The sequence below is a fragment of the Tenebrio molitor genome, chromosome 5, assembly GCF_963966145.1.
Source record: "Tenebrio molitor chromosome 5, icTenMoli1.1, whole genome shotgun sequence".
NCBI classification, from domain to species: Eukaryota; Metazoa; Arthropoda; class Insecta; order Coleoptera; family Tenebrionidae; genus Tenebrio; species Tenebrio molitor.
In genome coordinates, this window is record NC_091050.1 from 10,000,001 (window position 1) to 10,013,316 (window position 13,316).

Genomic DNA, 13,316 nt, shown 5'->3' on the forward strand with positions numbered 1-13,316 from the left:
GAAAGTTCTAAATCTTGTCTTCCTATCCTGGAACAATTCCCCGAAAGAACATGTCCTTTCAGCGCGTATCTAAGTGATTTTCTTATCTCTCCGGTGGATACTTATTCTGATAGTTCGAAACTTTGCATTGTTCAATTCGAACAAGGAATTGCCGTGAGGACCCCCGAAGACACGCCGATAAGAATCCTCCCTTTCTCGTACTTTATTATTTCGGTGCGCGTTGATCGCTGTGTCCAGGAAGCGTCATTGTGACTTTTCATTTGCCATCGGTGATTATTCTGTCACAGGAGGAGAATTGTGAAAAAAGATGCCAACCGCATAACCTTTAACTGTCACTCATTTTCTACACCTAATTTACATTATGTACGCTGAATCGATTGTCTACGCATTGTCTTCGGGCATAAACACGGGCAATAATAGATAATGTGTAACTGGCTCGGCGATGGCAAGTAATAAAATGTGATGTTTTCTTTACGACCCCGAGACGGCGGCGAACTCGGCAACATGGAAATTATCAGTATTTCCACGGCCGAAGTTGGGGAAAACAGATCGAAAGGGAAAGTCGAGGGAGAGATATTTTGTGAATTTTGGGTCGTCAGCAAGGTGTGTTTATGTACGATCGGAAAATTAAAAATTGGACGATGGCGGAAAGTTGATTTTTAGTAGTGCGACAAGTAAACAAGTAGGTAAAAAGTTTGACTGAGGATTTTGGGAAATTGAGGATGTTTTCAATAATGCTAAAGTTTTCGTTTTGCTCTTGAATAAAAATCCAGGACAAAGTCTTAAAACGTAACCGTCAAGTTGAAGCTTAAGTTGTTTACTCGATCAACTCAGAGACTGGATTCAGATAAAGCTTTAAAACAAAAAAAAAATCCTAATCTATCGTTGCAGAGCTTCGGTCAAGATTATACTCAGATAGTAAAAGAAATGATATATTTTTATTAGGTATGTCATTTAGAGCTTTTATACAGTGCGTTCATAAAGTTCGGAATAAATTCGATAAAACTGTAAGTATTAATTAAAAAAAAAATCCAAAATGTGTCTCGACGCCTTTATTAAATCACAAAGTGTCCGATCAGGAAGCTAAGGGGCTTGTTCCAATAGATTTACTATTAAATTGTTTTCCGAAAGTGTCTATTGTAGAGGTTTTGGATTTTCTCATGGGCTGTGAGTCATATCTGCGCAAACGACGAATATCAGTCTCAAGTAGGCGCTACCAACCGACCGGAAAACATCGTCATTCGTTACGTTAGTTTCGTCTCTCTCTCGTGTGTGTATTTGAATTTGAAGGTAGTCGGTGTTATCAGTTTTCATTTACATCAGATTTTTCACTGGTTTATTGCTCCGCCGTCGCGCAGATATTTCCAAGGTCGCAGCCCATGAGAGAATCCAACACTTCTAAATTTAATCTCAGTCTTAATTTGTAAAAATCCTGGATTAGATTTTTTAAAATGTGTAGAAAACAACCTCGGTAAAAGATCTCGGTCTAAATAATGAAAAGTACTCCAGTTGCTACCGACTAAATTTGCATTTCGTTGTGGAAAGACGAATTAAAAATAGCTCGTGTCACTCAACACAGAGAAATGTCTTCTTACAGAGCATTCGTTGTCATCTCTCATGCTGAGTAGCATTTCAAATCACACATCAGTCATCGTAGTCTTTTTTTTGTGAGTGTTTGAAGCTTGGATGTCTTCAGTTGATTCATGTTGACTACCTACTACATCGATACAAAAAATAAGCAAGTCTTATTGTCACAATTATTTTATTTTTAACACCAAAATTAAAGAAGTTTAATTTCCTTCAGCACAAATTTAATTGCAAATTTTCTACCATTTTATACTAGTCGAAAAATCTGTAATTTTGTGTCCATTGTGCGTTTATTTTCTTCAACATAAAGTTAATTAACAAAGATAAGAACAGAAACAAAATTAATTACGTACATACAGGTGCTGTTGTAACATTTTTGATAACGATCATTTTATCAAGTCTTCGTTAAGGAAATAGGAAAGCTCCTTTTGAATATTTTTAAAACCACTTGTGCTTACCAGTTTTAAGTTAGGTTTAATTTTATCGAAATCAGGTACCAGTTAATTAAGTTAAATTTGAATGTGTTAATTATGAATTTGTGAAAAGATGAAAGGTGGCAAGAGAATTAATTTGTACAGCTCAATTTTGTAAGTTTTGTTTGATTTATTTGGTTTTAATACCCCACGTCGCCACCTTTCATGAAACCAAAGTTTAAGCGATAGTTAAATTTTTAATTAACCACCCACAGCTAAGTGTGAGATCCCGCATGAATAATTTCGTCCTAATGACTAATCGTGAACAAAGTGCAATAAGTCAGCACCGAGATTTAAATCACCCAAAGTTCCCGGTAATCTAAAGTGTAATAGGTATTTCCTTCGGAAGACTAGACGCTAAGTAATTACAGAGCGATTATTCATAAACACATTATCTGGGTATTTCGTCCAAGAACGCGCCCGACCATTTATTATATTTGCCAGCTTTCCCAGAAACCAGACCCACCACCAATTACTTTGTACCCACATTCGAACATCACTTACCGGTGCCATTAGTATTTCCTCTTTATACCTTCCAACGGGCAAAAAAGCCAAGTGCCTGCACACCGAAATTAAAGGAGATCTCGACGATAATAAATGTCTCGGCGGCAAATAAAATTTCGGACTGGAGCCACAATTTCGGCGCAAATTCTCAAAATCGGACCCACCTGCTGTTCCGAATTAGACGCGTACTGACCCACAAAAAACCGATGGTACCTACCTAAATTTGCCCTTGAGACTTTTTCTCTCGTCTGTACTAGATTTGCCGGGCCATGTGCAAAGCTGCAAAGCTCTCCGTCCTTTTCTGCCACCACGAGGCCATCAAATTGCATGAGTGATGGCGTTTTGCCGGTGCAACACACATGCACCCCGACCTCCTCAAATTACAGACCTAACGAGCCACTCGCTATTTCTTCCCCAAGCGTAGACCGATAACGATTTCTAACTCGAGTAAGAAGATAACTGTGTTTGGAAAATAAACTGAGGTATCTACAGGTAATGCTCGAGACGCCAAGTACCATTATTTAGACCACTGACATCTCCGGACAAGACTCATTTTCTTGGAAATGGTAGACGCGACTATTTACTTGTCCCAAGAATTTGTAGGTAACAAAAAGTTAAACCATTGAAGTGACCATTGTTAGACATGGCTGAGTCAGTTTGTAAAGAACTTTTTCATACACTCAAGGAGTTGGTACAGCGTAATCTGTTGTTTCAAAGTACCGCAAGGTTCCCTTTTAGGCCCTGTGTTATGTACTAAAATATACAACACTTACAAAAGCGTCAGCTCCTGTCACTCGGTAGAGCTGTATTTCATTCGAGAACCACTAAGAATCCCCCATCTGTGTCCGAAATTTAATTATTTAAGCCATTTAATACATCTCTACTTTATATCAGACTTTTATGACGTTTTGTCTCTTATAATCCACTTTTTTTACTTTTAATTTATTTTTGTTGTTGTTTTCGCATGAAATCCTCTGGTTATTGTGTTTATCAAAGTCAAAGGAGTGAGGCTCAAGAGCGCGGTGAAGATTTACGCTTTCGGTAAATTGCTTTGGCAACAGAAGTCCAAAATGTTGTTGCAAACCGGCGGCGAGGTGTTCGCCCCGGGATCCTCTAAAATGAGTCGTCTTGGATTTTATCGCGGTGAAGAGTGATTTTTTTGGTCGCTTCTGAAGGAATCTGCCCGTTGTAATGCAAATAGCACTTGATTTGATTAGGCCCATTAAGTCCTCGTCCGTCGATTTGAATGTTAATTACTTGTAGTAATTAGAGTTGGCCATCAATCAATACGGCTGTTGAAGAGGAGAAGTGATTCGGTGGTGTTTTTCAGACGTTTTGAGATCTTGACGTAGCATTGAAGTCTCCGAGATGGATGGAGCAGGTACGGATCGCCGCAAACCCGGTGGTCTTAGAAGACGATAATTGATCAGTAAAATAACTTAAGCAACAACAATGAGCCTTATTAACTCTAAGAATATGGTCATAAAATTGTAATATTTTAACTGTCGCTCTGTTAATTAATGTTTAGTTTGGAGGTATAAACCGGCGGGTCCTGTTTTTTTGTCCAAATTACGCAAGCATCATGCACAGTTAATTAAAGCGTAGTGCTCGATGCAGATTTCTTCGTTGATTGTGATTTATGCAGTCGGTAGTTCTGTCCGAAATGAGCGTCTGCTTATTTTGGTTAGTTTCTGGGAATGGCAGCCATGTAATTATATCCACGGAGAGGTGAATACCTGGCTGGATGACTTTTAACGCAATTTCAAAGTGGCATATCTCTGATATGGGTCGAGGGAAATGCCTTTTGTTCAGGATCGGGACCTGCCATCATAATGTGGACGTACACTTTACAGTCCTCTTACGTTAACCACAACCGAGGACCGCCGAAAACTTTGTTCTCTTCTGGGAAGAACGGACCCATATCACGTGTTTCATTGTCTCATCATTTATTACCCGTACATACCTGGCGTAATTTATATGCCATCGGCTTCTTATAATTATTGTTTGGCATTCCGCTGTGGTTCTTCAAAACGTCGAGGATTAAATCACATTTTTTTACACAAAATTTGCTTCGCGGCAGATGTTTTGCATTTTTTACGATAATAAAACTTGCGACCAGTTGGATGGAATTAGATATGGAATGACCTTACAAGGACGCCGGTAACGGTCGACTACCGATTACATTTTAAATGGAAAATACTCGGGAGGCTTTTAATAATATCAAGGATTAGGTAAACTCATTTGTTGTTGTTGTTCCAACAATTGTTTAAAAAATCGGTTGGTTTGTTACTGATTGGTTTATTTTCCAAAAAAATTCCATAAGCGATAAATCTATAAACTGGATTTAAACAGGATTCGCATTTATTTGGTAATTCTTACAATTTATAGACGTCAATAGTCAGGAATTTTTTGGTAATTCTTTGCAGAGAATATACAATCATGGAAATTAAATGTACAGCCATTTGTGAAAGGTTTTGTTCATTGAATACATATTTTAAAATTTAATAGTTATTTATATATTAAGGCCGCGAAATCATTCTTTAACGTACCGAGAGAAAAATTGTCGCCGAGGCCGGTTGCGTCCGAGGCATGACAATCTCCTGGATGTTAAAGGAGTTCGCACACAGTATTAAAAATAAAAATTTTTTGTTGTGTTTGGGCCCCCTGTTGATGATGTAGTCGCGCTGTATCAATAAGATGAGAGTTATGCGGGGTGATCCTGTAGTTGTACCTGTGTAGTGTTGTTTACCCGTACCGAGCACAGCAAGGGCGATAAAAAGTCGTCTGCTTTACCGGTCAGGTTCTCCAAACAAGGGTGCACAATGCCAAGACTAAAAATAAATAACGCCAAATTCACATGCGGTCCTCATCCTCTCTTTCCCCCTTCGACACATCACAAATCGCCGATCCCCACATGTGCCAACGTTACAATAATGGTCATACAGCCTAACGCTTTTTGCACCAATAGAAGATTCCTCGGGACGAAACAATACAACAAAGTTAACAAACAAGCCTAGATAGTGGAGTAGTAAAAGCGTAATAACAACTCCGGCGTTGTTCAGTTTAATCTTAGTTAATGCCGAATGTTTATGGCGAACTCTACTTCGTACTCAATTACTTAAGATGTAATAAACACACTTAAAGTTAACTTTATTGCTAACCGAGTTCTAAATTTGGCTAATTAAAATTAATTGTAGATTTCCAAGTTGGAGCCGAGTTATGGAAACCTCCTCATTCAATTAGATAGTTGTGCCGCCGGGGGAGTTTTTCCTGGCGCTCTACGTTTGTCAACTCTGTGGCAACTCACCCTCGTTGCCTACCTGAAGCTGTGGGAGTTAGCGTTCATTAAATAGCAATGCGATGTATTTTTTGTTCGTTGCCTTTCTGCAGCCAACTGCATTGCAGGAATTTATTATTCGACCTTTTATTTAGCGACTTTCGGCCACAATAATTCTCAGAATCCCACACCGTTTTATTCATTCTGGTTAATGGCACCGAACACTTACAACAGAAAAAAAAAACGCAAGTAGGTGGTTTGAGCCGCAATTATTAATAATTTAAAACACGTAAACACGATTTGGGTTTTTATCATTAGGCACTATATAAATTATAAATTCATTACCTGTTGTCTGTCCGGTAATTAAATCCGAGTCTTTCCCGCCATTAAGGCAATTGCCTTCTGAAAATGGCGTCGGCGTGGGTGCTCTCCGCGCCGAATTTTGGTGCGCTTTCTGGAGCTTTCGTTCTCGAGACCATGTGGGGCTTTCCGCCTCTTAATTAATTTAAATCGTTGAGCGGCAGCTGAAGGCCGGCAGAATTTCATCCGAGTTTCATGCGGAATCGAAATTACCATCCAGAGTTTCCTAGAAAATCATAGATAAGTGCAGACGTATCGTTAGGATAAATTATGAGGATTAACATATGGGGCAGAGCCCGTGGCCAAGGAAAGGGGTGAGCTCCGGTGCCGTATAATTAAATATTTTCCGTAGGGCAGTCACGAAAGAGGTCTGAAGTTGCTCACCTATATTTCGAAGCACGTGCTGGCTGGTAGCAGATGCCATTTTGCAGCAGCGCCAGACATGTGGCCAAAAGAATAAAAAACCGAAAACCGAAGCGGAGCTTATATAACCAGCCGACCTATATATGGTCCAGACGCCCAACAATGCGGCCGTCTTGGCTTTTTTGCTCTTGGTCGTTTTGGACGCAAATTTTACGAGCCGGGTCTTGCCTCGCCAAGGTCAGCGACGAGCTTGGGGGCGCTTTGTATGCGCCGAGCTTTCGCCTGCTTGCGTAAATTAACACTTTCCTATCGCTTCGCTTTAAATTTATTGTTAATGCCTAATCCACAATCGTTTTAATATAGCTGAGGCCAGATTAAGCGGATATTTGAATTACAAATTTATTTTTTGCGGCCCAAAGATAACGAGAGTTATTAGGGGCGGAAAAATATTTAGCATGGGAAAGCTCACAAACATGTCGTGCCTTGAATTATCGAATGAGCAGCGGAATTCAGACCCCGAAAACACGGTTTTCACACAACTACACTTTTTCATAACAATTCGGTCGGTTGATCACGCTGAAGATTGTTCGGCCAGGATTTTCAGGATGAAATCATTAAAGTCGACTTAAATTAATAATTTATGGGTGATTTTATAAATCCAAATTTTCATAATCTCAGGTCGAAATCAAATTTATACATCTATTACAACATAACATTGCTCACGAATGTGACTTGAAATTTTTATGATAATCAACGAACATGTTCGATTATGTGTTCACTTGGAAAGCGGATAATTTTTGACCTTTTCGACAACACTCTCTATGAGAACGTCGCATCACCAAGGGAAGTCTTTTGTGCTGTAAAATATTAGCAATTTTCTTCAATTCCCCCAAGTGAGAGACCTTACTCCACTCAGTTTTGTGCTCCATTATGCAACTTATTGCTACATCCATTGCACCAGTGTCGTGAAAATAAATTTGCATTTTTTACAAGTCCTGTTAAAATTGTTTCAAAGATATTTTGTCCTTTTCATAATAAATAGAAAAAAACTTGAATTCCAGCAACTTCCTTAACGACTTCCATGTTTCAAAAGTAATAATTATTAGGAGAATAAGAGCTGGACGATATACGAAATGTATATTTCCAAAATTGATTGGTACTGTCCAAGAAAAAATATTCAAAGTGATGTATTTTTGCAGAAATAGAAAAAATCGTAAACAAAAAATAGTCTAGAATGGAGTATTTTTTAAAAACATTAGTGGAAAATAGTAGAAAATAGTATAGAGGGTTATTCACGTAAGATGACGAGCCAGACCAGGTAAAAATGCAACCCAAAATACACTTTAAAAAGCATTCATTGTGTTTTGGTATTTAAAAATTAAATCAGGAATCCAAGTAGGTATTCTATCACGCTTTCAAATGAAATCCTGGGCTGAGTAGGCGTTGGAAAAATTAAACCGCGTAGAACAGTGTAAAATTTGAATTTCCCGCCGTTTGACAGGAATGACATTTGTTTATGTTTGGTTTCAGCAAAGGGTGCCCTTAGATATTTGTTTTGAGAATAGGAATCGTTAAGTTATTTTATTTTTAATGTAAAACATTGCAAAGAAAGAAAAAAAAGAAAGATTATTTGGCTCTAAATTTTAGGTTAGCTGTCAACATGCTCCAATTAATCTACGTTTTAAAAAAGCACAATAATTGACGGTTTCCAACGCCTCCCTAGCCCATTAATTTGAAAGGTAATCTGTCATTGCATTTTTCGTTCATATTTAGTATTTGAGAAGGTTTTAGAAGCATGACAGAACCGATATGATCCTACTTACCCATTACTTTTGTGATTTTAATTGCTTATTATTGTTATTACATCATACTTTGTTGACACAGGTATTTTTCTGTCAGAACTTGACGTTCATTAGGCTGACGTTAAAAGCTATCTATGTTTTATGCATTATGCATTATGATAACGCCGGATAAATGTAATAGGGATCGAGATTGCTTTGTGAATTGTCTTTTGGGTTGCATTTTTACCTGGTCAGGCTCGTCATCTTACCTGAATAATCTTGTATTATTCAACGAGTGGGTAATGATGGCTATTACTCATATCGACGATTTTGTGGCACGAGCCGAAGGCGAGTGACGTAAATAACAGTATTCGAAGAACATGATAATGGGAATATTTTTTAGAATACATCTTCTGTAAAGAGTACAAATTGATCAGCTGTAATTAAGAACTTAGGAAACCAATAAAATAATCAAACACAGAATTTGTAGCAATTTTTTCTTTGACCTTTTGCACGAAACAACTTCGGAAAAAAATTCGGTACAAATTTATTTTAAAGAACGTTGACGTGGAAAATTTAAAACAATTTAATGGCCCCACGGGGCGACGTGTCAAACTCGTCACGACCCTGACCTAAACCAACATTCGTAAAGAAGATAAAATCGTTTAATGCTGGTCGACTTGTGTGAATAAGGCCATGGACACTTAATCTCTCAAAACTGATACTCAAAAGAATCAAACATTTTTTGAACTGTAAATAGAAAAAAAAAAAGATTCACACAATCTGACCAGTCTGTTCAATCAACGACAGCACTTTGGCATGACACGTTTTATACATTTGGCGTGTTGTGATAAATAAAAGTGTGACAATTGGCAGTAGGAACGCTCTAATCTGGCTGTTTTGTTTTTCATTTTGTCCAATTTCGTCCCGAATTTCTGGGTTAATGATATTTTGAATTGTTCCAGGAATCGTCCCCAACTTTGACGCTCATATCGTCAAAGGTAAGCAGGCCATGCGACCGCAACGTTGTCCAATCAAGGTGTGTGTAACTGTGTGCTTTTATTACTTTTATCTCACTTTACACAAAACACAATACCAGTCGCTCCCCAAAGACTATACATTGGTTATGTGCTCAATGCGTATGCATCATGATGGGTGTGTGTGTTAAAGCACTTTGAACATATCTCGCACACAACATTGCACGTGAACACGAAATTAGTGCATACTTGAGCGATTAAAGGCCCCACTTGCCCACTCTTGGCTGCAAGATAAGAAGGAAATTTAGTGGATAAGCTTCAGTTTTTGTTGAGTAGTTCGCACCATTTTTCTTGAAAGCTCGTGACGGTAAATCAGTTAGCGCTTCTCACCGCCGCCGCAGAAGAAACCGATTTGGACTTAATTGATTGGTAATTATTGCCGCTAATCGACGAATTTCTGTCATGTTTGGAAACATTGAAAAAGTGGGCACGATTTGATTGAGTTGTCCTGTCAATGTTCTACGCTGGACTGTATTGGTATTGGCTGCGGCGGCACCACAATGGGCCCCCCGCCGTGCACCAGCACAATACTTCACAGACCGCCAACAGAATTTCATTTTAATATTCAAGACAGCCTCGTCGAGGTGCACAAAGCCAAAATCGAGCTACCTCAGAATAAATCAAAACACCGCCGATTTCACCCAAACGTCCCTAATTATTTTCGGGGATAATCAGCCATTTCGTAAATTCCACGGACCAATTACATTTTGGCACTCGATGGAAGACGATAATTAAACACTGTGTAGCATGTTGCGCCACCCACGTGAACAAAGTCAAAGAAAATTGGTGTAGCAGATGGTTGTTAAGTTCAAGGTGAAGACACATTACTGGGCAAGTTGAGCATGACTTGATCGATCATACCCAAAGATTGATCTCTTCTGGTTTTTGCCCGCTGTTGCGACAGACGTAAGAAAAATAAGACATCATTGTCAAATCAAGTGTTAAGCTTTTTATTAAACTGTTTAGTTCCACGTCGGTTGGTTCGCTTCTTGCGTTGCATTATGGAAATCGCGCGAGACACGATTTCGGAAAATTAATTATCGCCGGGATCGCCTAAACGAATCGACACGTTTTTAATCGATGCGAAAATAAACATTTTGGAAGTTTTCCCGTAAGAACGTAATCGATTGTAATTTATCGGTTTCTGGCGAAATTTTAATAATCTGTCAAGTGCAGCCACTATTAAAACGGACGACTTATTCAGATGATTTAATACAATTTTTTGATTATCGGCATTTAACGGAATAATTAAAAATTGTCCTGTCATGGCGAACATATCGAAAGCATGAATTATTCTAATGATCGATGCTACATGCTGTTTCAAATTAATTACACCTCGTACCAGTAATATTGGTCATTTATAATTTTATACGGAGAAAATAAAATAACACCCGTTTTATTAAATCATAAAATTGGTGGGACTTTGCCTTCGGGAACATACCGTACGTAACCTTGACCATCAACATCAGAAATTCTTTCGTAATGTCTGTTATTGAACCAATTGGCCATATTCGAACAGGTAAAAAGTCATTCCAGGTGATGTACGCACCGAAATCTGAGACACTCTGTAGTTTCCACTTGCTTTTTTTTCTCTATTAAAATATAGAGCTAGTTTTTGCCCCAACCCTTTCGTGACCGAGTGTATATTTTTCATAGATCAATTATGATTCAGATATGGGTTTAAAAACATGCCAAAAAATAACTAGCCTAGAAATAAAATATAACTATCGAAACTGAGAAAGCAATAAAAGGACGGATTTGCATAAAGTACAGATTTTTCAGGTAGACAAAATAACTGAAACGCCATTTAATTAATTTATTTCTAAACGTTTTCTGAAAGATTAAATTCACGGTGGCGATAAGAATGGAAAGTAGGTAGCGGTGCTAGTTTCGACTGATATACCAAGGGACCAAATAAAATTTACTGGGGAGAGCATAGGGCAGGGAGTTTCCCTTTACGTACCTATAGTGGCGTTCAGGAGTGCTTCCATGGGGAGGATGTGGCGTTCTGGGACAATATTAAAAACTGATGAAATATTTTCTTGTGAAAATAGTAAATTATTCAATGCGCGGGTAATGGTTGCTATACTCGTGAGTAATAGCCATTATCCGCGAGTAGAATACTATACTTTTTCTACGGCAATGAAGAGAAATTGATAAATAAGTTTCGTTATTTGACAAACTGACAGTATTATACAATAAGAGTAAAAAAATGTTATTTTTGCAACGGGGCAACAAGAAATATGGCTATTACAATTTTTGAAACAGTTGTGATTTGAGAATGAAAAAAATATATTGTATTAGTAGTGGCAAAGTCAACAAGATATCAAGAGTAGCTGAAAAGTGCAGAAGAATTTTTGATTTCCTATTTTGCGGGCTTGAAAAGTGGTTACAATCACGCTTGTGATTTCTAGGATCGCAACCGGCGAGCTCATTGACCAATTTGCCTATTCTGTGGCGGTCGAGCATGATGCAGCCAAAAATGTGAAGGTGGAGGTCAGTCCCGAGTAAGTGAACTTGGCAATTTGTACCTTCATTGTTGTACCGAAATGCAGTAACACACTTGAAGGTCACATGGTCAATACCAGATAATTTGCGAAGTTCTCCGGTCGCGGCCCCACCAATAAATCAAGAGCCGCCGGTGTAATTCGTGAGGAGCGCGCAATTCTTGTGGTGTATAGAGTTTTTGCGGAGCGCATGAATTCGGCGGGCCTTCGGCGGTACCTGTGGAGCACATCTCTTCTACATGTTGTTGTACCTACTCTAGACGATCATAAATTGGGCCTAACTCAGTATGCCATACCGGCTCACCTTGGCTGCGACTCTTCTAAAATAGTCGGTTGGTTCTTTGCGCCGTTCGTACCTACCGTCAATACATCACTTACATGCCCAGGTAGGTACACCGACTGTTTGCTTCTTGGATTCTGAATGTCGATAACGATCGTTATTTATTATTATCTGCATTTCGATTTATTGGCCTGTGTCTAACTCGCGAAATTGTTTTTCGCCGTCCAGCCAATTGAACGGAATACATTTGAAATGTTAATGGGTAATTAAGGATGCCGCAGATTTTTTTTTTCTCTTTAATTGGATCACGCTGTCGATAATCCGATATGGAATTAATGACTAATTAGAACCAGGTAGACGAACTTCGTTTTGGCACATCCACCTTCGCCCTTCTACTGTGATTTACTACTTTCCGCACTTAAAATCATGCCATTGTTGAACCACCACGATCGTTACTGTCGCAGATGATCAAGTTCTGAAATCGGCAGTAAAAGTCAAGAAGTTAAAGGTTATACACAAGAAAAAACGAAGAAGTTAAGCAAACAACGAAGTCATTTACTTCAAATCACTGATTCAAAATGTCATTGTAAAGTTGAGACATTCTTAAACAAATCTGAGTGAGTAAAAGTGAACAACAGTGAGCGAAAAACGATGAGCGAAAGTGAAGTGAACGAAAGAGAAACCTTCTCCCACTGGTAACTATGGATACAGACTCACTTTCTAGGGAGGTATCAAACAAAAATATTTTTTCAAGCCTTGAGAAACGCACAATGGAAACTTCTGATGGCTTCAAAGGCATAAATCAAGGGTTAGAGTGATAGTTCTTGTATTTTGTAGACCCCTTGTTCTATGTTTATTACACGTTCATTTTTGTACATTGTACTGTGCAAATACAATAACGTTACGTACACTTCGGTCATAAAAACGTGCTAAAAATATGAATTAACAATAGTACAACTTGGCGAATTACCGTCTTGTAATTATTCTTGCGCTGCATTGAAAAAATTTTCTCACTTACGTGTTTATTTGATGTCCCATCACCTTGCATCACCTCCAGTTGCGGTAATTTCAATAAGAAATGCGAACATCCTGTATAAAAATAAGCGTTACGAAAATATGGCGACACGAAGTTTGACTTAACTATTTT

The 13,316-nt window shown here is 38.4% G+C and overlaps 1 protein-coding gene and 1 long non-coding RNA gene across 7 annotated transcripts in view; one reads left to right on the forward strand and one right to left on the reverse strand.

Moving 5' to 3' along the window:
- Ca-beta (Ca2+-channel-protein-beta-subunit) overlaps positions 1 to 13,316 on the forward strand; it is a 109,191-nt gene that overhangs the window by 46,070 nt on the left and 49,805 nt on the right. For 5 of the 6 annotated variants that reach the window (XM_069048045.1, XM_069048047.1, XM_069048046.1 and 2 more), the window contains one exon: positions 9,311 to 9,346. In XM_069048045.1, coding sequence (XP_068904146.1) covers positions 9,311 to 9,346 — 36 coding nt within the window. Of the gene's footprint in view, positions 1 to 9,310; positions 9,385 to 13,316 lie in introns of all 6 variants that reach the window. The other variant, XM_069048055.1, reaches the window with a different exon arrangement.
- LOC138131193 (uncharacterized) overlaps positions 1 to 13,316 on the reverse strand; it is a 71,846-nt gene that overhangs the window by 17,736 nt on the left and 40,794 nt on the right. The window contains exon 2 of the long non-coding RNA XR_011159729.1: positions 6,187 to 6,427. This is a non-coding gene — a long non-coding RNA (uncharacterized lncRNA). The remainder of the gene's footprint in view (positions 1 to 6,186; positions 6,428 to 13,316) is intronic.